Raw genomic sequence first — 26,860 nt, forward strand, 5'->3', positions numbered from 1 at the left:
CTCTCTGCCAATCCCTTCACTGGCTTCCCATTGCCCAACAGAGAAAATTCAAAACACTAACAATAACATATAAAGCCATTTATAACTCTGCCCCAAATTACATCACCGATCTTGTCTCCAAATATCACCCAAACCGTACTCTCTGCTCCTCGCACGACCTCCTGCTCTCTAGCTCCCTTGTCTCCTCCTCCCATGCTCGTCTCCAGAGCTTCCCCCATCCTCTGGAACTCTCTACCCCAATTTATCAGACTATTGCCTACTCTGCTCACTTTTAGGTGATTTCTGAAAACCTATATCTTCAGGGAAGCCTATCCTGCCCTCAGCTAATAATGGAATCTTTTACTCTTCCAACCAGTCCATCCCCCACAGTTACTACCTTTTGTACCACTAGCCCCTCCCTCCTAGATTGTAAGCTCTGAGGAGCAGGGCCCTCCTATCCCTCTTGTATTAAACTGTATGGTTACTGTATTGTCTCCCGTTATATTGTAAAGTGCTGAGCAAACTGTTGGCGCCATATAAATCCTATATAATAACAATAATAATAATATCAATGAGAGATGAAATGTGGAAAGAAGGCACTGATAATGGGAGAGGAGATGGAACAGGTAATGGGAGGAGTGGACAAGGTGGGCTTAGCTGGAGACCTCACGCCTGGCTGATCATGTATCAATAGTCAGAAGAACCTGGAATGGACTCTCCCACTGAGGCTTCAGAGACTTGGTAAGATGACAATAGACCCCATCCTAGTCTCTGGTACTGAGGCAGTGTTGGTCATGTATTACCTCAGGATCCAGAAATGAAGAAAATGCTTGGAAACACAACTCAGTTGGTGAATCATGAAAATGCATTACATGTTCATTCAAAGCTCCATAATAAAGATGAGAATCATGAGGGAAGCTGTTCAGTTATTGATGCTTATATTAAAACAAATTGTCAAGCGATAAAATATTCAAATCCCTTCTAGTTGTGTATTGATGGACATAAGCACTAAACTCAGTTCATCCAATCATTACATTCCAGTTTGCTCAGATTTTAGTTTGTTTCTCTTAAAGTAACATTTTATCTTCTCCCTTCTTCTCTAGTTTGTGGGATGACATTGGGGATGTGAAACTAACTTGTGACACCTGAAACTTATTTAATATTCCTTTTTTCCAGAATATAATCTATGCTGAAATTTGTGAATCCTCCGGTGATAGATTAGACCAGCATTAACTGAAAAAGTTTTGTCACATTGAGAGCATTAAAATGGCTTCTCTCCAGTGTGACTCCTCTGGTGTGTGATAAGATATGACTTCCGTGTAAAAGCTTTATCACATTCAGAACATTGATATGGCTTCTCTCCAGTGTGAATCCTCTGGTGTCTGATAAGATGTGACTTCTGTATAAAAGCTTTATCACATTCAGAACACTGATATGACTTCTCTCCAGTGTGAATCCTCTGGTGTCTGATAAGATGTGATTTATGTGTAAAAGCTTTATCACATTCAGAACACTGATATGACTTCTCTCCAGTGTGACTCCTCTGGTGTGTGATAAGATGTGACTTCCCTGTAAAAGCTTTATCACATTCAGAACACTGATATGACTTCTCTCTAGTGTGACTCTTCTGGTGTCTGATAAGATCTGACTTCTGAATAAAACCTTTATCACATTCAGAACACTGATACAACTTTTCTCCAGTGTGAATCCTCTGGTGTGTGATAAGATGTGGCTTCTGAGTAAAAGCTTTATCACATTCAGAACACTGATATGACTTCTCTCCAGTGTGAATCCTCTGGTGTGTGAGAAGACTTGACTTCTGAGTAAAAGCTTTGTCACATTTAAAACACTGATATGACTTCTCTCCAGTGTGACTCCTCTGGTGTGTGATAAGATGTGACTTCTGAGTAAAAGCTTTATCACATTCAGAACACTGATATGACCTTTGTCCAGTGTGAAGCCTCTGGTGTGTGTTAAGACTTGACTTCTGTGTAAAAGCTTTATCACATCCAGAACACTGATATGGCTTCTCTCCAGTGTGAATCCTCTGGTGTCTATTAAGATGTGACTTCACTGTAAAAGCTTTATCACATTCATAACACTGATATGGCTTCTCTCCAGTGTGAACTCTTTGGTGTATTATAAAGTATCTCTTGCTTGTAAAAGTTTTGTCACATTCAGAACAAGGATATCGTTTATCTCCCTTGCAAGCCTTCTGGTGTGTGATATATTTTCTATCCATTGTAAAATCTACAAACAAGAAGTTTGAAATGACTCCTCTTATGTATATTTGGGTTGGACTTTATTGTAAAGCCATTTTCACTTCCAGAACACTGAAATTACTTTTTTCCTGCTGGATCAATGTGGAAGAGGATCCAAACCATGACTTTTAGAACACAGATATGACTTGTATCCCGTGTGAATCCTCCAGTGAACTGCAGTAAAGACTTTCAGTCAATTAAGACACCCATGTGTTTTATTTTCCATGTGACTCAGCTGTATTCATGAAGACAAAAAAGTCCCAAAAACCTGGTTCATCAATCTACCTGTAGAGAAAGAAAAAAGATAGAATTCTATATAAAGGGCTACATAAAGTTGCTTTCTATTTTTAATGTTCATTACTAAATATATCTTATGAATAGAAAGAATATGAACAGCATTATCTACAGTATTTTTTTTAATCAAATAGATTTTATCAAGAAAGTTTATAAGTGTGCACAGTATTCCCAACATTCAGCCCAGACAATGGAGTCATACATTCTCACATATAGGCGGTTGTGGCACTGTTACAGATCATACAGAACAATAACTTGCTTTGTCTATGGTGTCACTTTTACCTTTTATAAACAAATGAACAGAGAAAAGAAGAAACAACCTAGAACAATTCAGCTGTACACGGCAAGTAACTCCCCCCAGTACATACATAGATAGCTGACACCGATCAATGAGGCCTGTGTCTACAGGATCATGCCCCAAGTATGGGTCTCCAATGTAGTCACCATTCAGTAGGATACAACTGGCCGTTCTCCTTCTATGGGGCTAAAAGAGATAAGATTTTAAAAGCCTATGAAGGACTAACCAGGAGTGAGCAAGGAGTATCCAGCCAGTTCTGCCAGACATACATCTCCTGGGGGAATTACAATGTTGGTAAGTTTGTTTTTCACATGTTAATGTGGAGTTCACCTGCTCAATTCACTGGTGTCTGCTTGGAGTTTGAGATGATAGCCAAGATCGGGATATTTTTTATGGTCAATAAACAGCAGCCTCACTATTGCTATATGACTTGTAATAGGAGGAGGTGTAAATAATTCCTCCTCTATTGACACCAAGAGGCACACCCGAGGAATATTGAATACCAACATTATAATACTGGTCATATCGTTCCACTTTTTGAATATCTCCAAAACACGTATCAAATCCCCGACATCACAGCTACAAGTGGGGTCAAAGGGGAAATCCCTCCTGTCCTAGCTGAACAATTGAGCTGGGGTCCTGAAAGCTCAATGCAAAAGAAATGACTGAGTTTCTGTGAAGAGGATAGAGAGATGAGAGGTATGGAGGTCACAATCATCTCCCACCACTTTCTCTTATTTCCTCTGACTGTTTTCCATTTCTTTCTAGAAGTCTTCGGTAAGAGTCAAAAGACTGGAATAAATAGATGCCTTTCCCACTGGTGCCATCTGAAGCCCATTAACAAGTGTGAGAGTGATGTGAAATCTGTATCTGATGGAAGTAGCAATCGATGGATGGGATCTAATGTGTCTACTAAGTCCCACCTGGTAAGATGCTGAAGTTGGGCAGCTATAAAATAAAGTCTAGCATTTGGTATTGCTAGGCCTCCTTGGTCTTCACCATACTGTAGAGTAGTGAGTTTGATTCTAGCTGACGCCTTCTTCTAAATGAGTTCCCCAAACTGGGAGTCTATACTGGAGAACCACTTACGAGGTGTCCACATGGGAGAATTGTGGAGTATATAGAGGAATTGTGGGGTCCATATCTTCTCTTGTTCATAGATGTTATTGGAAAGAGATATTAGTTTTACAAGGAGCTCATAATGTGATTGCAGGACTCAACAACAGTGTCAGGGAAGATCGCAGCGGCGCACGAATCTGCGCATGCGCAGGATCCTGACAAGGCATACAGGAAGGCGGGCACTAGGACCCAGGCGCACCTGTCACCAATGACGGCGCTGGGCAGGCACTAGGACCCAGGCGTGCCTATCGGTGCCGGGCGGGCTATTTAAACGGGCTACTGCAGGATCCAAATTGCCGTATGGTCTTATTCCTTTGCCTGTGATTCCTGACTCGGAGTTGTTTCCTGTTGCCGAACCTAGCCTGCTCCTGACTACCATTGACCTTCTCCTGCCCTGACCCCTGGCTTGTCTCTGGATATTCTTCTGCCTGCTCCTGGTCATTCTGACCTCCTGTTGCTGAACCTGGCCTGTGACCCGACTATGCTTCTGCCTGCTGCTCTGGTCTGCTCTGCCTTTTCGGACACCAAACCCGGCCCGCCTGACTCCGCTACCTGCCACATGGATCCATCTGCATCCTGCTCTGATCTGCTCTGCCTTTTCACATCAGGCTCACTACTAAATTACGTGACACTAGAAGTCTCCTCCACCGCAGCTGGGCATACCTTGGGGCCACAACCTGGTCTCAGCCTGCTCCAAGTCCATCCCCACCATCAGGGGCTCTGGTGAACAAGCAGACTGGGGCTTAGACCCCGCGCCCTAGGGAACCCCAAACTGTGGACCTATAGAGCTACCGCTAGAGTCGTGACAGTACCATACGGCCATGTCTGAGCCTGGAAGAAGACCTTCTCCCCTGGATGAGATATGTCATCATTTGACCGCACTCACCCAGGCTGTTAAGATCTTACAGGATGGATATGCACATTTGGAAGAACGTATCCAAACCTTGGCTACACCCGCTTCTGTACCAACAGATCCGGCTACTTCTCCCTCGGCCAGTGATTCCTCAGAAACCCGTACTAGTACGGTGGTCCAGTTACCTTCACCTTAACCTTGTGTGCCTACTCCAGAACGATTTAATGGGGATCAAAGTAAATTCAGGGCATTCAGAAACGCATGTCAGCTGTATTTTGACCTGCAAGCACAAACTTTCTCCACAGAGACTCTTAAGGTGGGGTTCATCATCTCCTTGCTGCAGGGAGAACCTCAGGGTTGGGCCCACTGCCTGCTCAAGAGTCACCATCCACACCTAAACACCATGACTACATTCTTCAATGTCATGGCCCAGCTATACGACGATCCACAGCGGACAACTACAGCTGAAACAGCATTACATGCGCTTCAACAGGGTCGCCAAGCAGCAGAGGACTATGTCTCAGACTTTAGATGATGGAGTGGTGACACAAACTGGAACGATGCAGCCCTACGACATCAGTTCCGCTTGGGCCTGGCCGAGCCCCTCAAGGACGAGCTAGCTCAGGTAGGCATACCTGGTTCCTTGGAAGATCTGATTGAGTTAGCCATCCAGATTGACCGTCGGCTACGTGAACGCAGGTTGGAAAGATCCAACTAAGCTCTGAGGCCTACCTGGGTGCTACCCAAGTTTCCAGCCCAGCACAATCCCCCTGCTAGAACCCGGGATTCTGAGGATACGGATACCCCGGAACCTTTGCAACTCGGGCTAATACATCCTTCACTAACTACCGAGGAATGCCAAAGATGTCGGGTCCACAACCTCTGTTTATACTGTGGAGAACCAGGCCATTATGTGCATTCCTGCTCAGCTAAATTGCGTAAGTGCATCTTTGTTTCTTCAGCTGCTCCTCCATCATGTTCAAATAGTTCAACTCACCTGGCTGTTCCCATTTCCTTCCAGCATCCCGGAAGAACTGTGTAAGTGATGGCAATTATTGACTCGGTGGCCTGCAGCCGCTTCATAGATTTAAACTTTGCTGCCCAACAACATATCCCATTACTGCCAAAAGAACACTGGTTAAACATTTTTCTTGCTGATGGAACCCGTATTAAATCCGGACTGGTAGACAAAGAGACCCCACCAATCCATACTACGGTAACCAACCATCATCAGGAATTTTTACTTCTAGATGCTATCACTGCCCCAACTGTTTCCTCTCATACTGGGCCTTCCTTGGCTACGGGCACACAAACCTCAAATTAACTGGAAGTCGGGCTCGATCCAATTTCCCTCTTCTTACTGCCAGGAACATTGTTTGCCCAAGGTATCCTCAGGTCCACCTACCCTACTGTGCATGGACTCTGATATGGAACTCTCTCAAACAATTCCTCCAGCTTACCATGACTATCTTGACGTATGCAGTAAACGGGGAGCAGATACACTTCCTCCTTATCGATCCTATGACTGTCCGATCGATTTGCTTCCGGGTCTGAAATCTCCATTGGGCAGATCTTCCCCTTTTCTGAATGGGAACTAGGAGTTCTAAAGGAATATATCGAGGAGAATCTTCAGAAAGGGTTCATTTGGCCCTCCACTTCACCAGCTGGAGCTGGAATATTCTTCGTAGAAAAAAAGGACAAGTCCTTGCGGCCCTGCGTGGATTATCGGAAACTAAATAAGATTACCGTTAAGAACCGGTATCCCCTTCCCTTGGTTCCTGAACTATTCCAGAGACTCAAGACTGCCACTATCTTCACCAAGTTGGATTTGAGAGGGACATAAAACCTGGTCCGCATACGGGAAGGGGACGAATGGAAAACGGCCTTCCGCACCCGTTTCGGCCACTTTGAATACCTGGTCATGCCATTTGGGTTATGCAACGCGCCTGCTACTTTCCAACATTTCATTAATGACATTTTCAGAGATTACCTGGATGTTTTTGTTGTCATCTACCTGGATGATATATGTAAATCCTCCTGCGCTTCTATGTCTCCTAGGATGAGTAAAAGGAACAGCCGCTCACATCCAAATCTCACCTTAAGATAGAACTAATAAATCTAATATATAAATGATGTAGCGCTGTAATAACTCATGAGTATGGTTATAAACATATCACTCTACTGACATCCAAAAGATAGCAATTGTGACATATATAAGTGATGTGTGCAATATAGAATACACTTATATATGGTTGCACTTCTCTACGGTTGGTGAATCACAGCATTCCCAAACATCATACTTATGAGCATCCTACCATTGCCTGACTAAAGAGGAATAGAGGAAGGAGGAGGAGAGAGTATAGAAGGTGGTGGAGTCATTTCTGGCCTGGAGAAATCGTGTAGGATCCAGGGTGATCCAAGAGGCTTATTTGGCCCCTGTGGGTCGCAGGGGGAAAGTGAGCGGGCACGCCTGCCATATAGGAGTACTTCTCACTACCTGCACTGGCACAGCAGCACATGGTGTGATCATTTCATTGTGTGGATTTTTGAGACACAACTTGACACCGAATATAGTGGACTTTTTATCACCATTGTTTATATAAGTCACTTATCTGATGATGCATAACCCTGTATAGGGAAGCACTGTGTGACAATGATGATATGATCACTTGTTTATGATCACTTGGATATTTATAAGTGTATTCTATATTGCACACATCACTTATATATGTCACAATTGCTATCTTTTGGATGTCAGTAGAGTGATATGTTTATAACCATACTCATGAGTTATTACAGCGCTACATCATTTATATATTACATCTACCTGGATGACATTCTGATTTTCTCCGCATCTCTGGAGGTACACCGAGACCATGTGAGATGCGTTCTGGGACGGCTTCGCCAGCATGGACTATATGCTAAGGCAGAGAAATGCAACTTTGAGCAACAGAGCATTCCATTCCTGGGCCTGATCATCTCTACTGCCAGAAATGCAATGGATCCCCAAAAGATCACAGCAATTTTGGAATGGCCGGTACCCTCAGACAAAAAAGGAGTTCAGGGGTTCATCGGATTTGCAAATTTCTACTGGAAATTCATTAAGAACTTTTCGGGCCTCATTTCACCTATCACTCACCTCACCAAGTTAGGAGTCCACTTCCATTGGACCCCAGAGGCGCAAACGGCTTTTGAGACAGTGAAGAAATTATTCACAGCAGCCCCCACTTTTTTTTTTTTTTTATAAATGTTTATTAGTTTATCAGTCAAAATACAAATCATATTCACATTTCTATTAAAATGACATTTAGACAATATCCTCCTATTTGCATAAATTATTTAAATCCCTCTCCTCAACCCTCCCTCTTCCCCCCCTCCCCCCTCCTCAGCCTCCCACCCCCACCCCCCCCCACCTCTCCCACTCTGCGTTTTTCTCTCTTCTCCTTCACACCATACATTTCTGTTATTTCTAAATCCATTTCAAGGGGTGTTATATCCTCATATATTTCACTTTTTCTCTATACTCTTCCCATTTTTTCCACTTTGTATTGTACATCTCCATCTTATCTATATGCATGTAATACAATCTTTCTAACCCGCATATCTGGTTCACTCTGCCCATCCAATCCTCCTCTGTTGGCACCTCTCTTTTTTTCCAGAACCTGCGTATCAGACTCTTCGCTGCACTCAAGTAATGCCATATCCCCAAGGCCTTATATAATTTCACTGGAAGCTCTGTGATATGGAGGAGACATAACTCTGGGTCTAATCCAATATTAATTTTAGTGATTTTCCTTACTAAATAAACTATTTTCCGCCAAAACACCTGTATTCTTGAACACTCCCACCACGTATGATACCACGTACCTATCTCTCCACAACCTCTCCAAGTCATCCGTGAAATCTCCCCATTCAATTCATGCTCTACATTAGGTGTAATGTGCCATCTCACCAAACACTTGTCATTTTTTTCCACCTCTCGCATACTAATATTTTCGTGAATTAATCTGAACATTTTCCTTTGCGCCTCCTCATCTATTTCCCTTCCCATATCTCTTTCCCATTTCTCTATATATATTAATTTTATATCAGTGTCTAATTCGGTTAATATTTTATATATTTTTGCAATTCCGTGTCTCCCATCTCCCCGTGCGTCCAACAATCTCTCCAATGGATTCCACTCTTGTGTTTCAGTTGGTAATATCGGAATCTATCCATCTTATTGAAAACTTTTCCCTTTTTTTTCTCCAGCTCTCCATATGATCCCAATTCCTCCCCAACCATTATATCTCTCAGTTGTGCCTCTTGTTTTATAATCCATTTTCCTGCAATGTTTTCCTGCCCAGGGGTAAAATATTTTGTGTTCCTTAGTGGCATTAACTGTGAATTAAAAGCCCATCCCCTCTGTCTGTGTAACATTACCCACACTCTCAAAACATTAAAAGTATACGTGCTTGTGCTTTCCTCTAATCCCCTATATGGTGCTGGCACCCATATAATCTTGCTTAAATTTGATCCACTCAGTGTATTTTCGATTTTGACGCAGCTTTTCTCTGGATTATGAGTCCAGTCAAAAATTCTCGCCATTATCACTGCTTTATAATATCTCTTAAAGTCTGGTACACCCAGTCCGCCTCTTTCTTTACTTCTAGTCAAGACTTCATAGCGTATTCTAGGCTTTTTATTCCTCCATATAAATCTTATTATCATTTTTTTAAGTTCTTTAAAATATGTCTCTGGGAGTTTAATTGGAATCATTTGAAATTTATACAATACTTTGGGCACAATTACCATTTTTATCAAATTTATGCGACCTATCCAGGACGGGTTTCCACCTCCCACTCTCTTCAGCTCCTCCTTAAGTTCGTTTAATAGTGAAATATAATTAGATTTATATAGATTCTTGGTTAAGGCTGACAGTTTTATCCCTAGATACTTTAGTTCTTTATCTCTCCAAACAAATGGGAATTCTCCTTGTATTTTTTCTTTTTCACTATTTTTAAGGTTTATATTTAAGATTTCGGCTTTTGTCGGGTTAATTTTTAAATTTGATAATTCCCCGTATTCCTTCAGTATCTTCATCAAATTTGGAAGTGACATTCTGGGATTTCCAACATAGAACATCAAATCATCCGCATAAGCCGCCACCTTATGTTCTCTATCTCCTATCCATATTCCCTTTATATCTATGTTCTTCCTTATCGTAGACAGCAGTGGCTCCAATGATAGAACATATAACAGTGGGGATAATGGGCATCCCTGTCTTGTACCATTTGACATCTCAAAAATCTCCGATCTTCCTCCATTAACCATGATAGCGGCAGTAGGCCCTCTATATAACCTTCCGATCCACTTCCTCATTCTATCTCCTATCCCCATCACCTCCAAGGTGTCCATCATAAATCCCCAACTCACTCTATCAAATGCTTTCTCGGCATCAATTGACATCAGTATCATTGGGGTTTTCCCTTTTTTACCTTCCTGTATGAGCAGCAGTGATCTCAAACCGTTGTCTCTGCCCTCTCTCCCTGGGACAAACCCCACCTGATCTTCGTGTATCCATTCCGGCATCAGTTCCTTCAGTCTATTTGCCAAAACCTTTGCATACAATTTAGTATCTACATTCAGCAGCGCTATTGGTCTATAACTCGCACACTGCGAGGGGTCTTTATCCTCTTTATGGATTAAGACTATATTAGCCTGTAAGGATTCTCCCCTCATTTCCATCTCATTTCCCAGAGCATTCATATATATCTTCAACTTGGGTATTAATAACTCACCATATTTTTTATAATATTTTACCGTATATCCATCTGGGCCCGGGCTTTTCCCCACCGCAGTACCTTTTAACGCTGTTTTTATTTCCTCTAATGTGATTTCTGCTTCTAGGGAATTCAATTGTATTTCGCTGAGTTTTGGTAGACCTGCCTCTTTTAAGTATGTTCTTCTTTTTTCTCTATTTACTGTTTCAGTTTTATTTATTATATCCTGCGGTATGATATTATATAACTCATTATAGTAATCCTTAAATGCTCTAGCGATGTCTTTAGTTGAGTGCACTAATTCACCCTTAGGGTTTCTTATTTTCTCTATATAATTCCTATTTTTCTTTTTCCTTAGAGTTCTCATTAAATATTTTCCCGGCTTATCTCCCCATCTATACCTTTCACTTGTTACTTTGTTAAAGACTCTTTTCTTTTCCTCCTCCATTACATTCTCTAGTTCTTCTTTCTTCTTTATTATTTTCTGCATTATCTCTTTAAACATTTCCCTTTTATGAGCCTTTTCGAGATCATATATTTCATTTAGTAGTCTATTAATCTCCTTTCTTTTTTCTTTTTTGCCCCTATTGCAATGAGTAGTCCTCTAATGTAGGCTTTGTGGGCCTCCCACGCTGTTGCAATCAACACATCCTCTGTTTCATTCTCCTCAAAAAAACATTTAATTTCCCTCTCGATCTTTCGATCGGTCTCTTCATCCATAAGGAGTGCCTCATTCATCCGCCAGTCATAACCTCCTCTCTCTTCTCTACCCCATCTTGACTTCATTGCAACAGGGGCATGATCTGACAGAGTACTTCCTTCGATTTTTACTTCTACTACAGACTCTATAAATCGATGTTCTACCAATATATAATCCAGTCTAGAATAGATCTCATGTACATGTGAAAAAAAGGTATAGTCTCTATCTTTCATATTCCTGATTCTCCATATATCGACTAATTGACACTCATGCATCAGTTTCTTTAATAATCTCAAGGACCTGCTCTCTTCCCTTCTCACATGGGAGGTAGTATCCATCCGCAGGTCCATACAGATATTAAAGTCTCCAGCTATTATCATACAACCCCTTTTAAAATCCATCAATTTTTTCAATACACCTCTCAAGAATATCTCCGGTTTCTTATTTGGACAGTATATACTAGCTATTGTACACTCAATTCTCTGTAATTTACCCCTCAAAAACAAAAACCTTCCCTCCGGATCCACAATTCTCTTCTCCACCTCAAACCTTATATTCTTTGCGAAACCTATAGCAACCCCTTTTGCTCTTTTAATTGGTGAGTCCGCATAATACCATGTCGGGAAATATCTAGTCTTCAGCCTAACCTTTGACTCCACCTCTAAGTGTGTTTCCTGTAGAAATACCACCGAAGATGTTCTATGTTGTAGTTCTTTAAATAGACCTAAATCTCTTCCCGGGACAACACAACCCCTTTACATTATGTTATAAATTGGATTTCTTCCATCTTACCCTACTCCTTTTAATTCCTTCATCCTCCTGCCCTTCCTCTTTCCTATTTCTCTTATCTCGCAGAGTATCCACCTCCCCATTCCCCCCCTCTCATCCGTCCCCATCTCCCCCCTCCCCTCCCCCATTAGTCCTACTATTTGCCTTCTAATCATTTGTGGACCTAATGCCACGTTTGATTTTTAACCCTGGGGTTGGTCTCTGACCATGTGCAGCTCACCTTCCCTCCATTTCCCCCAATGCCCCCCTATCTGTCATTTCTCTATTTCTCCTTCTAACTAGCTGCCATTCCTCTTTTCTCATAGCACTTCTCCCTTCTTCCTCCTCCCAACCTGGGATCTCTATTTTCTGAATATTAAGTTTATCAAAAAAGTCTCTTAGTTCTTCAGGAAATCTCAGGTATGCAGTGACTCCATTCTTCCATCCCATTAAACACGTCAGGCTTCTGTTTTTTCATCTGTTCTAGAAGTGGTTTCAGTGATCTCTTTCTCCACAATGTTTCAGCTGTCAGGTCTGCAAAAATTTGTATATTTTTTCCTCCATATATAATACTGGCTCTTCCTTTTGTCTTCTTCCATACCTCTTCTCTATCTCCATATTTATAGAATTGTACAACTACATCTCTCGGTTTCTCTTCCACCCGATCCCGTTGGAACCTTCTTATCCTATATACATTGTCCAATTCATATTTCTCGGTACTGGGTTTATCCGTAATGGAGTTTAAGATTTTACATATTGTCCCTTTTAAATCTTCTCCTTGTGTGAGCTCCGGGACTCCTTTTATCCTAAGATTATGTTTCCTATGCTTGTTACCTTGTATCTCCAAGTTATATTGCGGCTTTTATTGTTCTTTCCTCATCTCCATTATCTGATTTTTTAACTCTGGAATAGCTTGAGCATGTTTTTTAATTTTTTCCTCCATTTCTTCTACTCTGGATAATAAATGTCCCAAATCGTTCCGGATAATCCCCATCTCTTGTTTAATAGATTTTTCCAGATTTTTAAACATTTCGGCCATCTCCTTTTTATTTGGGATTTGTAATTCTCCTTCATTTTCTCTTGACTTTATTCCCTCTGATGTTTGTTGATTATTATTGTTCATTTCCTCAGAAGACCTGGTGCTCTTATCTAGGCTGTTTTCCATTATACTCCTTTCAGAAGCCTCCTGAGATCTTTCTGGGGTCACATTTCCCTGGGACGTATATTTCCTAATCGTTCCAGATTGGGGGTGCTTGGGACCACTCCCTTTACTATTTTTGCTCTTCATATTTGTTATAAATTCATTCCCTTTTCTCTAAGCTCTAGGACCTGTGCTAAAAATTATCCTTGGGAGAATTAAAATTTTCTTCTGTCCCCTTGGGAATCCCCCTATTCCTCCGTGTGTTCCTTCTTTGCTTCAACCTCTATATTCCACATACAGGATCAGTATACAGTCCAGACATTATCACTCACCCTCCTTCCAGCTGCTTTTTCAGTGAGGCGATTCTCCAGGTTCCTTCCCTGTTGTCTGTCTTTGTTTCCCTTCTAGGGGATTCCTCCAGGTCACATTCCTCTTCCTTCACCTGATCTCTTTGACAGATAGCAGGCAGAGTGCTTCTCTGTTAAGTGGTGTCAGGGTCCTGCTTGTATCTGTCTCCACTCACAGCTGTCAGTGAGAAGCCGATGCCTCCCTTCTGCTTGGAAATGCCGGCCGGCTTCTCTTCCTCCCAGAGATCCCTTGCGGGGGTCACGTGGCCGCCCTGCATCCTCCGGGCTCCCAGCTGCTCTCTATCTCAGACAGGAGTCTCCAGCCATCCCACCTCAAACGACCCACGACACTCCGTCCTCCCCACTTCACCGGTGGGATCCCACTTACAGGTAGGGCATCCTAGGCATCTCCAGCAGCATTCACGGGGCGTATTGAGGGGAAGGTGACTGCCTTACAGAGGGAGATCCTACATCAGTCTCTCTCTTGCCGCCATGCTCAGGCTCCACAGCAGCCCCCATCTTAAGCCATGCAGACTCCTCTCTTCCTTACACCTTAGAAGTAGATGCGTCCTAAAACGCAGTAGGGGCAGTTCTTTCATGAAGGAAAGGCCTGAAGGAACTAATTCATCCGGTAGCCTTCTTCTCTAGGAAACTTACCTCAGCTGAAAGGAACTACGACATTGGGGACCGAGAACTCTTGGCAATAAAGACAGCACTGGAGGAATGGAGATACCTGCTGGAAGGGGCCATACATCCAATTCTGATATATAGCGATCACAAGAATTTAGAATATTTAAGGACTGCTAAACGTCACAAACCACGCCAGGCTAGATGAGAACTGTTTTTCTCCAGATTCATTTTTCACATCACCTACAGGCCAGGATTCAAAAACACTAAACCAGATGCGCTTTCACGTATGTTTAAGGATCCAAAAGAATCTCCAAAACTGGACACCAATCTACCAGCAGGGAATTTCTTGCTATTAAAGTCTGAACTTCTGTCTCAATTGCAGCAGGCCTCAGTAGGAGCCTCTAGTCCACCTGGAATCACTGTACAAAACAGGGAAGGGCTTTTATGGAAAGGGGAGCAAATTTTGGTACCCGAAGAGGCACGAATTCTTGTTCTGGGTTACTGCCATGATCACCCATTAAGCAGGTCACTTCAGGGTTTCCAAGACATTGGAATTGGCCCAACGCTTGTTCTGGTGGCCGAATATGGCTAAGGATTGCAAAACATATGTAAGGACTTGTGCCATCTGCAATCGGAACAAGACCACTCGAAACAAGGCCTGGGGTTTACTTAAACCTCTACCAGTGCCTGATAGGCCTTGGAAAATGATATCCATGGACTTTATAGTGGAACTTCCGCCTTCCCAAGGACATACTGCTATTTTTGTGGTTGTGGACCGGTTATCAAAAATGGCCCAATTTTTGCCACTAAGGAATACACCCTCTGCTTCTGAGACTGCTCGGATTTTCATTAAAGAAATCGTAAGACTCCATGGAGTTCCTGTGAACATTGTCTCGGACCGAAGGGTACAATTTACTTCGAGATTTTGGAAAGCGCTATGTGAAAACCTGGAAATCAAGTTATCCTTTTCCTCTGCCTACCACCCACAAACAAACGGGCAAACCGAACGAACCAATCAGACCCTGGAACAATACATCAGATGTTACACATCCTTCCTCCAAGACTACTGGGTGGCAATCTTACCTCTGGCAGAGTTCGCATATAACAATGTTAGCCATTCTGCCACTAAACAATCACCATTTTTTGCTAACTATGGGTTCCACCCTACCTTTTTACCTGACCTGGTCCCAGAAACTTCCATTCCTGCTGCTCAGAGTATACTAAATTTCTTTGTCTCTAACAATAAATTGTTACAAGAGGCGGTCGCAAAAGCCCAGGAAGACAACAAGAGGGTCTTCGACAGAAAGAGAAGGGAAGAACTGATTCTGCATCTGGGAGACCAGGTCTGGCTGGCTACAACTAATCTGAAGATGGCGTGCCCTTCGAGGAAGTTGGCACCAAGGTTTGTGGGCCCATTCTTGATAAGACACAGAATTAAAGTCACATATGAATTGGCACTTCCGGAGTCCATTAGAGTACACCCAGTTTTCCACGTGTCACTGTTGAAACCTGCCGTACCCGATCCATTTCCTAGTCATAGGTCAAGGCGCGCCGAGTCCATAGACGTGGACAGGGAAGAGGAATTTGAGGTCAAGGCTGTTGTGGACTGTAGGAAAAGGAGGGGTCAGACACAGTACCTTATTAAGTGGAAGGGGTATGGTCCGGAGGAAAACTCATGGGAACCAGCTCAGAATATTCATGCCACAGACCTAGTTCAGGAATTTTTTTGCAGTCACCCGCAAAAGAGGAGCCAAATGGGCATCCAGAGGCTGCCCATAAGGGGGGGGCAATGTCAGGGAAGATCGCACGAATATGTGCATGCGCAGCATCCCGATAAGACATACAGGCAGGCGGGCACTAAGACCCAGGCGCACCTGTCACCAATGACAGCACCGGGCAGGCACTAGGACCTAGGCACGCCTTTCGGCGCAGGGAGGGCTATTTAAACTGGCCACTGCAGGATCCAAATTGCCGTATGGTCTTATTCCTTTGCCTGTGATTCCTGACTCTGAGTTGTTTCCTGTTGCCGAACCTAGCCTGCTCCTGACTACCATTGACCTTCTCCTGCCCTGACCCCTGGCTTGTCTCTGGATATTCTTCTGGCTGCTCCTGATCATTCTGACCTCCTGTTGCTGAACCTGGCCTGTGACCCGACTATCCTTCTGCCTACTTCTCTGGTCTTCTCTGCCTTCTTGAATACAAAACCCGGCCCGTCTGACTCCGCTACCTGCCGCACGGATCCATCCGCATCCTGCTCTGGTCTGCTCTGCCTCTTCACGTCAGGCTCACTACTAAAGTGTGTGACACTAGCGGTCTCCTGGACATACCTGGGGGCCGCGACCTGGTCTCAGCCTGCTCCAAGTCCATCCCCACCATCAGGGGCTCTGGTGAACAAGCAGACTGGAGCTTAGATCCCGCACCCTAGGGAACCCCAAACTGTGGACCTATAGAGCTACTTCTAGAGTCTTGACAAACAGTAAGTCAGAAGGGGTACAACCCTTAGAGGTAACATACAGGTTGTAATTTGTACACTACAAATAATATCTTCATACATTAAGATTCATTAATACATTTTTCAAAAAATTTGAAAAAAAAAAGTTTGTTTCTATTTTAAAATTTAGCAAACAGGTAATTGTTCTACTTCACTGATGTGCGTTGATGAGGCTGCACTGATAGGTGGCACTGATAGGTGACACTGATGAGCTGGCACTGATAGGCAGCACTGATGATGGGTACTGATAGTCGGCACTCATAGGCAGCACTGCTGGTCACTGACTGGCGGCACTGCTGGGCAAAGGTGGGTGACACTGCTGGGCACTTGTGGGCGGCACTGGTAGGTGGCTCTGCTGGGCACCGATCCTCAAGGCACTGATCATCAATGATCGATGCCGATCCCTCCTCTGACAACTGCCAGCAGTACTTTCCTCATGCTCTGACAGGGTGAGGAAAGTGCAGTCAAGACCCGGCAATTGCATTTCCTGATGACCAGCGTGTCATAGGACACGGCAATCACGGAGATCACGGGGGGCACGCAGGAGAGCGCGTTCTGGGAGGACATCATAGGACGGCCTACCAGGACTGGCCAGCCACAGTGCAGACGTCATTTGGCTACCTGCGGTCATCAACTAGTTAAAGCAGCACTTCCCCTTTTGGGTGGAGCTCTACTTTAACTTCAGCAAGAGAAACAGTGCTATAGTATCAAGGGGGGAGTGAATGTAGGGAGTGAAACATGTTATATACTCTATAGTATCATTTCTGGTACTCTCACAGTGGGAGTATAGATACCATACACATCCCTCCTCAGCTTCTCACCTCTCCCCCATACACATCCCTCCCCAGCTTCTCGCCCCTCCCCCATACACATCCCCCCTCAGCTTCTCACCCCTCCCCCATACACATCCCTCCTCAGCTTTTCACCCCTCCCCCATACACATCCCTCCTCAGCTTCTCACCCCTCCCCCATACACATCCCTCCTCAGCTTCTCACCCCTCCCCCATACACATCCCTCCTCAGCTTCTCACCCCTCCCCCATACACATCCCTCCTCAGCTTCTCGCCCCTCCCCCATACACATCCCTCCTCAGCTTCTTGCCCCTCCCCCATACACATCCCTCCCCAGCTTCTAGCCCCTCCCCCATACACAACCCTCCTCAGCTTCTCACCCCTCCCCCATACACATCCCTCCTCAGCTTCTCGCCCCTCCCCCATACACATCCCTCCCCAGCTTCTCACCCCTCCCCCATACACATCCCTCCCCAGCTTCTCGCCCCTCCCCCATACACATCCCTCCTCAGCTTCTCGCCCCTCCCCCATACACATCCCTCCTCAGCTTCTCGCCCCTCCCCCATACACATCCCTCCTCAGCTTCTCGCCCCTCCCCCATACACATCCCTCCTCAGCTTCTCGCCCCTCCCCCATACACATCCCTCCTCAGCTTCTCGCCCCTCCCCCATACACATCCCTCCTCAGCTTCTCGCCCCTCCCCCATACACATCCCTCCTCAGCTTCTCGCCCCTCCCCCATACACATCCCTCCTCAGCTTCTCGCCCCTCTCCCATACACATCCCTCCTCAGCTTCTCGCCCCTCCCCCATACACATCCCTCCTCAGCTTCTCGCTCCTCCCCCATACACATCCCTCCTCAGCTTCTCGCCCCTCCCCCATACACATCCTTCCCCAGATTCTCTCCCCTTCTTCATGCACATCCCTCTTCAGCATCTCACCCCTCCCCCATACACATCCCTCCTTAGCTTCTCACCCCTTCCCCATACACATCCCTCCCCAGATTATTATTATACAGTATTTATAAAGCGCCAATAGTTCGCTCAGCACAGTACATTAGAAAGGGGGACAGAACATGTGACAGAACAATACCAATACAATGCAAAACATGAGGGGATTGAGGGCCCTGCTCATTCGAGCTTACAATCTAGGAGGGGGGGGATGGTGGCACAGGAGGAGATAGCTGTGGGGGATGGAGTAGTAGGAAGAGTGGAGGAGGTCAGCAGGTTAGCAGGGGGTGGGGTAGGCTTCCCTGAAGAGATGGGTTTTCAGGGTGCGCCTAAAGGAGAGGAGAGTAGGTGATAATCTGATGGGTTGGGGCAGGGAGTTCCAGAGGATGGCTGACACCCTGGAGAAGTCCTGGAGGCGAGCATGGGAGGAGGAGACCAGGGAACTAGAGAGAAGGAGGTCTTGTGAGGAGCGGAGTGTGCGTGATGGGCGGTACTTGGATATTAGGTCAGTGATGTAGTTCGGGGCAGTATGGTGGACAGCTTTGTACGTCAGTGTTAGGATTTTGAATTTGATCCATTGTGCAATCGGAAGCCAGTGGAGGGATTGGCAGAGGGGGGTGGAGGCAAGTGGAGGGATTGGCAGAGGGGGGTGGCGGAGATGGAGCGGTTGGTAAGGTTGATGAGTCTGGCAGCCGTATTCAAGATCGACTGGAGAGGGGATAGCCTGTGGTGAGGCAGGCCAGTGAGGAGGGAGTTGCAGTAGTCGAGTCGTGATATGATGAGGGAGTGGATGAGCTGTTTAGTGGTTTCTGGGGTTAGGAACGTGCGTATTTTGGCGATGTTGCGGAGGTGGAGTCTGCATGTTGCGGAGGTGGAGTCTGCATGTTGCGGAGGCGGAGTCTGCATGTTGCGGAGGCGGAGTCTGCTCGAGTTTGTTAAAGATTGGACTTGGGGCTGGAAGGATAGGTTGGAGTCCAGAATGACACCAAGTACTCTGGCCTGCGGGGCGGGTTTGATGGTGGCGTTGTTGGATGTGATGAAGAAGTCAATGGGGGGGTGGTGTCCGGGCTGGGGGGAAGACAAGAAACTCGGTTTTGGAGAGGTTCAGTTTAAGGAAATGGAGCGACTTCCAGGCTGATATGTCGCTCAGTAGGTGTGTGATTCAGGCGGAGACCGAGGGGGTGAGGTGGGGGGTTGAGAGATAGATTTGTGTGTCGTCGGCATAGAGGTGGTAGTTGAAGCCGTGAGAGTGTATGAGTTGGCCAAGGGAGGAGGTGTAGATGGAGAAGAGAAGGAGCCCGAGGACAGAGCCTTGAGGGACCCCAACAGAGAGGGGAAGTGAGGGGGAGGTGGTAGCATTATAGGAAACGCTGAAAGAGCATTGTGACAGGTAGGATGAGAGCCAGGAGATAGCAGAATCTCTGAGGCAGAGGGAGTGTAGTTTTTTGAGGAGGAGGGGGTGGTGGACTGTGTCGAAGGCCGCAGAGAGGTCAAGGAGTAGGAGCACTGAATAATGGCCATTAGCTTTGGCGGTTAGCAGGTCGTTGGAGAGTTTGAGTAAGGCAGTTTCGGTGGAGTGTAGGGGACGGAAGACGGACTGTAGGGGATCGAGGAGGTTGTTGTCGTTGAGGTGAGAGCATAGGCGGGTGTAGACGAGGCGCTCGAGGAGTTTAGATGTAAATGGGAGCAGGGAGATGGGTCTGAGGTTGTTTGGGTCATTGGGGTCCAGGGAGGGCTTTTTAAGTAGGGGGGTGATGTGTGCATGTTTCAGAGGGGAGGGGAAAGTGCCGGAGGAGAGGGAGAGATTAAAGATGTGGGTGAGGAAGCGTAGGATGGAGGGGGAGGGAGGTCGTAGGAGTTGTGAGGGGATAGGGTCGAGGGGGCAGGTGGTGAGGCGGGCATCAGAGAGGATCTTGGAGGCTTCCTCGATGGTAATAAGGTCAAAGGTGCAGAGTGTTAGGGGGGCTTCAGTATGAGGAATGTAGGGTGGGGTGGAAGTGGGGGTCAGAGCAGTGGTGGGGCCATGGGAGAGGGGTGATGAGGGGGTAGTTGAGTGAGGGGGAAGGGGGTTGGAGGGAGTTTGAGCAGCGACATAGTCCCTGCAAGTTATGTCGAGGGGGAGGGGGGATGAGGGGGTAGCTGTTTGAGAGGGGACGGGTTGAGAGGGCGCGTGAGTTGCGGCGATGTCCTTGCGAATTGTGTCAATCTTGTTTTTGAAGTGATTGGCAATCTCAAGGGCGGTGAGTGAGGTGCTGGGTGGAGGTGGGGGTGGCGAGAGTAGAGAGTTGAAGGTGGAGAAGAGTCGGCGAGGATTGGAGGAGAAGGCCTTGATGAGGATCAGGAAGAAGGCTTGTTTGGCTGCGTGGAGGGAGGAGGTGTAGGTGTGGAAGGCAGATTTGTAGCAGGTGAAGGCTTGTTGGGATTTGGTTTTGCGCCATAGTCGCTCCAGGGCACGACTGTGTCGTTTGAGGGTTTTGGTGTGATCAGTGTGCCAGGGCTGGAGCAGTCGGGGTCTGACGTTGCGTGTGGTTAAAGGCGCTAGTGAGTCAAGGGCTGTTGACAGCGCATTGTTGTAGGCAGTCATAGCCAAGTCGGGGCAGGACAGGGGGAGGATGCTGTCATGGAGTTCATCAGCTGCAGAGTGGAGGGGGGCAGGGTTAAGGTTGCGGAGTTTACGGCTGGTAGTAGTGTGACATTTGGAGGGGTAGGCGTAGGAGGACGAGGAGATAGGGAAGGTGATCAGGTTGTGGTCAGAGAGAGGGAAGGGGGTGTTAGTGAGGTTGTGGGGAGCGCAGCGGTTGGAGAAGACAAGATCAAGGATATTACCGTTGGAGTGGGTGGTGGATTGTATGCACTGTGCAAGTGTAAGGGAGGAGGTTAAGTGGTGGAGATGGGATGTGGCCGGGTTGTCGAGGTTGACAGGGATGTTGAAATCCCCAAGGACGATGGTGGGTAGCTCAGAGGAGAGGAAGAAGGGTAGCCAGGAGGAAAAGTCATCCAGGAAGCGGGGTATGGATCCAGGAGGCCGGTATATCACAGCAATCTTCAGGGGGGTTGGGGAGAATAGTCGGACGCAGTGGGCCTCGAAGGAGGAGAAGGATAGGGAGGGGGGGTTTGGGAGAACTCGGAAGGTGCTCTGCGGTGACAGGAGCAGACCAACCCCACCACCTTTACGACCGTTAGGCCTGGGTGAGTGGGTCCAGGTGAGACCTCCATAGGAGGGTGCAGCAGGGGAGGTAGAATCAGTGGGCTGGATCCAGGTTTCTGTGATCACTAGGAGGTTGAGAGAGCGGGAAACAAAGAGGTCGTGGATGGCGGTGAGCTTGTTGTACACCGATCGGGCGTTCAGGAGTGCACATGAAAATGGGGGGGTGGTTTTAGGGAGCAGGGGGACAGATACTAAGTTGTGGGGGTTGGGGCAGGACGTGGAGGCGGGAGGGTGTTGTGCGGGTGAGGGAGGTGGTGGAGGGCCAGGATTGGGGGAGATGTCCCCCGCGGTTAGGAGGAGGAGAAGGGTGAGAAAGGTGGCATGGGAGCGGGATGTGCAGGAGCGTGAGAAACTACTAGTGGAGGTGTTGGGGTCAGTGGGAGAGTGGAGTAATAGGAGGAGGTGGTGGGTGCCGTAGAGGGGTGAGGGAAGCAGTGAGGACACAATATACAAATGTTTGGGAGGAGCAAAGGGATATAGTGAATGGATTTTGGGAACGGAGGAGAGGAAAATGAGGAGTGGAAGAGGCATTGTGGGGAGGTGATGAGAGCAGTAGCAGGGAGATGACAGCAATGAGGGGGAGATGTAGGGAGATTCTCACCCCTCCCCCATACACATCCCTCCCCAGCTTCTCACCCCTCCCCCATACACAACCCTCCTCAGCTTCTCACCCCTCCCCCATACACATCCCTCCTCAGCTTCTCACCCCTCCCCCATACACATCCCTCCTCAGCTTCTCACCCCTCCCCTATACACATCCCCCCCAGCTTCTCAAACCTCTCTCATACACATCCCTCCCCAGCTTCTCACCCCTCCCCCATACACATCCCTCCTCAGCTTCTCACCCCTCCCCCATACACAACCCTCCTCAGCTTCTCACCCCTCCCCCATACACATCCCTCCTCAGCTTCTCACCCCTCCCCCATACACATCCCTCCTCAGCTTCTCACCCCTCCCCCATACACATCCCTCCTCAGCTTCTCACCCCTCCCCTATACACATCCCCCCCAGCTTCTCAAACCTCTCTCATACACATCCCTCCCAGCTTCTCACCCCTCCCCCATATATATATATCCCTTCCCAGCTTCTCACCCCCTCCCCCATACACCCCTTCTGAGCTTCTCACCCCTCCCCCATACACATCCCTCCCTAACTTCTCACCCTTCCCCCATATATATATCTTCCTTAGCTTCTTGCCCCTCCCCCATACACAGCTGTAACGGAACTGACCCAGACTGCGCTTGAGTACTTCTGTTAGAATACCACTTCCCCGTCCGAACACCGACCACAGACACCACAGCTGACCATACAAGACTAGACACCAGTCCTGAAGTAAACCAGGAGGTAGACTAGTTGATTTGAACACAGATACAAGATATATACACTCAGGGGACAATCCCCCCTCCCTGCATAATGACCCTGGGCGGGGCAATCTACATTTATTATGTGATAGGTTAGTGTAGCGCTACAAACATAAGAGCATAATAAAAAACATATAATAATAGACACAATATGAATGGCACACATCTCATAGTGCAATAAGGTGACCATGTGATGATAAAACAGAATAGATGTGAACATATGTGGCCCAAGCCCCACTCAGTAATGTGAGAAGTGAGTACTATATAGGTATGATAAGTGAGTACACAAAGAAAATGCAATAAAGGTGATCACATGATAAACTTCAAGTGATGGTCGTCACGATCCTGACGAAGTCACATGACGGTGACGCAACGCATAGATACGCGGTGACGCAGCATCCGGTCCGCGGTGACGTACTTCCGGTACGGCCGCCATCTTAGCCTACCTTGAATGTGAATAGGAAACCCATGCAGTACACCCATACATCCCTATGGAATGGTGGCTTCTTATACAGCATGTGAGTTTACAACTTTACTTTTTTAATAAAAGCACCTATTGTATGGCTTTATATGCTCTGAGAGATTCTTCCTGTGCTTTTATCACCCGATTGAGAGGTTTATCCTGCTGAGACCAGGAGCCAGTGTACCCTGATTACTTACCTTACCGCATGAGATGTCCATGGGAGACTTGCTGGTGATTTCTGCAATTTTGGATCAAGATCCTGAGTGATCTTAAAGCCGTACAGGCCCTTTGGGCTGCTGAGTGGAGGTGAGGGGGCAATGTAGCCACAGGAGGAGAGTCACTCACCATCACTTGACGTTTATCGTGTGATCACCTTTATTGCATTTTCTACTGCTTTGAGCTTGAGCACCACCTTATAGCCTAATGAACGTTTATACAGCGATGTGACTCCACTTGAAGCTTACTGTGTTCTCACCTACATTGTGTTCTAACTGTCTTCAGCTGAGCGCCATCATATCGTGTGATGTACTTTGTGTACTCACTTATCATACCTATATAGTACTCACTTCTCACATTACTGAGTGGGGCTTGGGCCACATATGTTCACATCTATTCTGTTTTATCATCACATGGTCACCTTATTGCACTATGAGATGTGTGCCATTCATATTGTGTCTATTATTATATGTTATTTATTATGCTCTTATGTTTGTAGCGCTGCACTAACCTATCACATGATATTGATCTTTTGACTGTTGGGTACCAGTTTGAGTGCTAGCCGCTTAGTATTTGAGGGACTCCATTGAGCGCAGGAGGATTATATATACAGTATTGAATCTACATTTATTAACAGGAGACACAAAAGATATTCAAACTTCACACCAGCAGACAGTCCCATCAGGAGGGAGGGCCGCTGAAGACCCCCCCACCAACCAATACACACAAACACATACATCCCATAATAGTTTGCTCCCAAGCCAGACAAACAATAGAACAATGAGATGCAACCACATGGCATTAAACAATGAACAACCTCCCACCCCCCCTAGACATGTCTACACAATATCAGGACATCTCACCCTGCACCCCTAACAGGCACAGGGTGACTTACACATAAGAGGGATATGGAGAGCTTAGACAGGGGTCTCCCCACCTCTCCAAAGTAAGCTGGGTTCCATGGGCCCCCCACCCAAAGTGACTCCCATCACATATCTCCCCTTTTGGCAGGGGACCCCAAACAGGTTGACTCTGAAGTTAGTCTGTACTTCCAGTCCCCCAATGCCGGCACCCACACAGTACCCCAAACAAATTGTCCCAAACATAGCAATACTCACTCAGCCAACCTCTGCCTCTCTCGTAGAACATACCCGCCACTGGGGAGAAGTACGGACTGGTCCTTCTCCCTGAAGTCCTCTCAGCCACTGGAGAGAAGACAGGGTGGCTGGGCCGACTCCATCATGCTGTGGGGGATCTGGGCCGACTGCCCAGCATCCCTGGGGTATCCAGGTGGTGACTGTATTCTCATCCACTTTGACTTGATGGACATCCCCCAGTGTTCGCAAAGTAAGGCTGACATCCTCCTGTCCCAATGCCAGACCCTTTTCTGGGGTTGTGTCAGTGGAGACCAAAGTCCCATCCACGGACATCAGCTCATGCAGTTGTGAGGTGCCGATTGCATCCTCTTCCTGTAGCTCCTGCGGTGCTGATTGTTGTGGGCAGAGGTCAACCACGCCATGTCCTGATGACAGCTCTTCTGCTGGAGGCGCGATGGCTGGTTCCTCCTCCGCAGAAAAGTCAATCAAATCCCCAGTCTCTGGAACTGGTATCTGGGAGTAGGCATTTGCCATCTCCTGTCCGTGGAACCCAGAAGATGTTACCAGTGCTGGGCAGCGGCTAGCAGAGCTCTGCCCTTTAGTCAGCACTTCAGGTTTGGGGACAGCAATCTGTGGAATTTCCACTGCCGATTCTTGGGCATGCTGCTGAACATGTTTTAGCAGTTGCCTGTATGCCCTTTCCGGATCCGGTTCTTTCATCAGTAGGTATTCCAGATCTGGTTCAAGCTCTGAGACCCCTGTGAGACCAAACATAGCCTCTCTGTCTTCTTGCAGGTCCTCCAGGGTAGGTTCTCCTTCATTGCCAGACACAAAATGATTTGTAAGGCTCTCCCACAGCAATCCAGGACCACCAAAGTCCTATCCCTCTGGAGAGCATTCTGTTGTCACTCCTAAATATTTCTGCTTTTCATGCCATTACAGAGACCGATATCGGTTGTCCAGCTCTATCTCCTGCTGGACCAGCCTGTCCAATTCAGTCACCCATTGCTCCTGGGGTCCCAGGAATGGCATCCGTAACTTCCGATGGTCCCTGGCCCATTCCCCTGTGCTTGGATAGCATTTGCCCTTGTCCATACCAGCAACCTGGAGAGCTCCACTCTAAAGCACCACCTGAATCCGCTGCCTGAGCTCCAGGTACTCATCCGCAGACACAGTCCTGGGGTATTCTGCAAGAACGATCCGCAGCAGCCCCGGGAACTCTGATGCCAGGTCCACATCTCCACTGGGGTGACCGACATCTACTTTCTTGATCTTGAATCCCGGTAGTGGTTTGGACGTGTTCACAGCCAGGAAGCACAACCTTGCCACCAATGTAACGGAACCGACCCAGACTGCGCTTGAGTACTTCCGTTAGACTACCACTTCCCCGTCCGAACACCGACCACAGACACCACAGCCGACCATACAAGACTAGACACCAGTCCTGAAGTAAACCAGGAGGTAGACTAGTTGATTTGAACAAATATACACTCGGGACAATCCCCCCCCCTCCTTGTATAATGACACAGGGCGGGGCAATCTACATTTAGTAACAAGAGACACCAGAATATTGATCTGTCTATAGCAGGGACAGGAGTCGGGACCAGGAATAGGAGATCCACCTGACTTACCCGTGTGCTCTGACATGGAGAAGATCCCATGCTGGCACTATGGTGGCCGTGTGTTCAGGATGGAGACCGACAATCACAGGATCGTCTGGAAGCCGATCTAAAATGGCTGAAAGGAGGAAAGTGTTCCCGGGACAGGAAGTGACACTGGACAGGAAGTGACACAGACAGGAAGTGACTCCAGACAGATTTATACAGAGGCTGCAGCATGGAGAGCAGACACTAGATGGTGCTGGTCCAAAAATAGCTGAATAGCATAAAACAGGGGAAAAACTGAAAAACAAAAGACGATGGCGGCTCATAAACTTCTATTGTCAATGTATGCACAGTTATCACATTACAGTGGATTAGATCTCCCTCCATTTTTTTGTGGCCCGCCTGTCCTTCCTCCAGCAGCCATTTTCCCTTAGTCTAATACAATGTTCGTACAGTTATCACATTACAGTGGATTAGATCTCCCTCCATTTTGTTGTAGCCCTCCTGTCCCTCCTCCGGCGGCCATTT

At 46.8% G+C, this 26,860-nt stretch overlaps 1 protein-coding gene across 1 annotated transcript; it reads right to left on the reverse strand.

Moving 5' to 3' along the window:
• Positions 1-874: 874 nt before the first annotated feature.
• LOC149470481 (uncharacterized) lies at positions 875-26,472 on the reverse strand. The gene is made up of 2 exons (XM_089663343.1): positions 26,360-26,472; positions 875-2,525 (listed from the first exon to the last, which is right to left on the reverse strand). Exon 2 carries the CDS (start codon positions 2,219-2,221, stop codon positions 1,241-1,243), a length of 981 nt encoding a protein of 326 aa, XP_089519469.1. The 5' UTR covers positions 2,222-2,525; positions 26,360-26,472; the 3' UTR covers positions 875-1,240.
• Between the last annotated feature and the right edge of the window lie 388 nt (positions 26,473-26,860).

Source organism: Staurois parvus, unplaced genomic scaffold, assembly GCF_062004578.1.
Source record: "Staurois parvus isolate SC_StPar_1 unplaced genomic scaffold, SC_StPar_1.0 ptg000042l, whole genome shotgun sequence".
Lineage (NCBI taxonomy): Eukaryota > Metazoa > Chordata > Amphibia > Anura > Ranidae > Staurois > Staurois parvus.

What these genes read in the sequence shown, in the direction of transcription:
- LOC149470481 (XM_089663343.1), bottom strand. Translation starts at nt 2,221, where the DNA reads ATGGATAGAAAATATATCACACACCAGAAGGCTTGCAAGGGAGATAAA.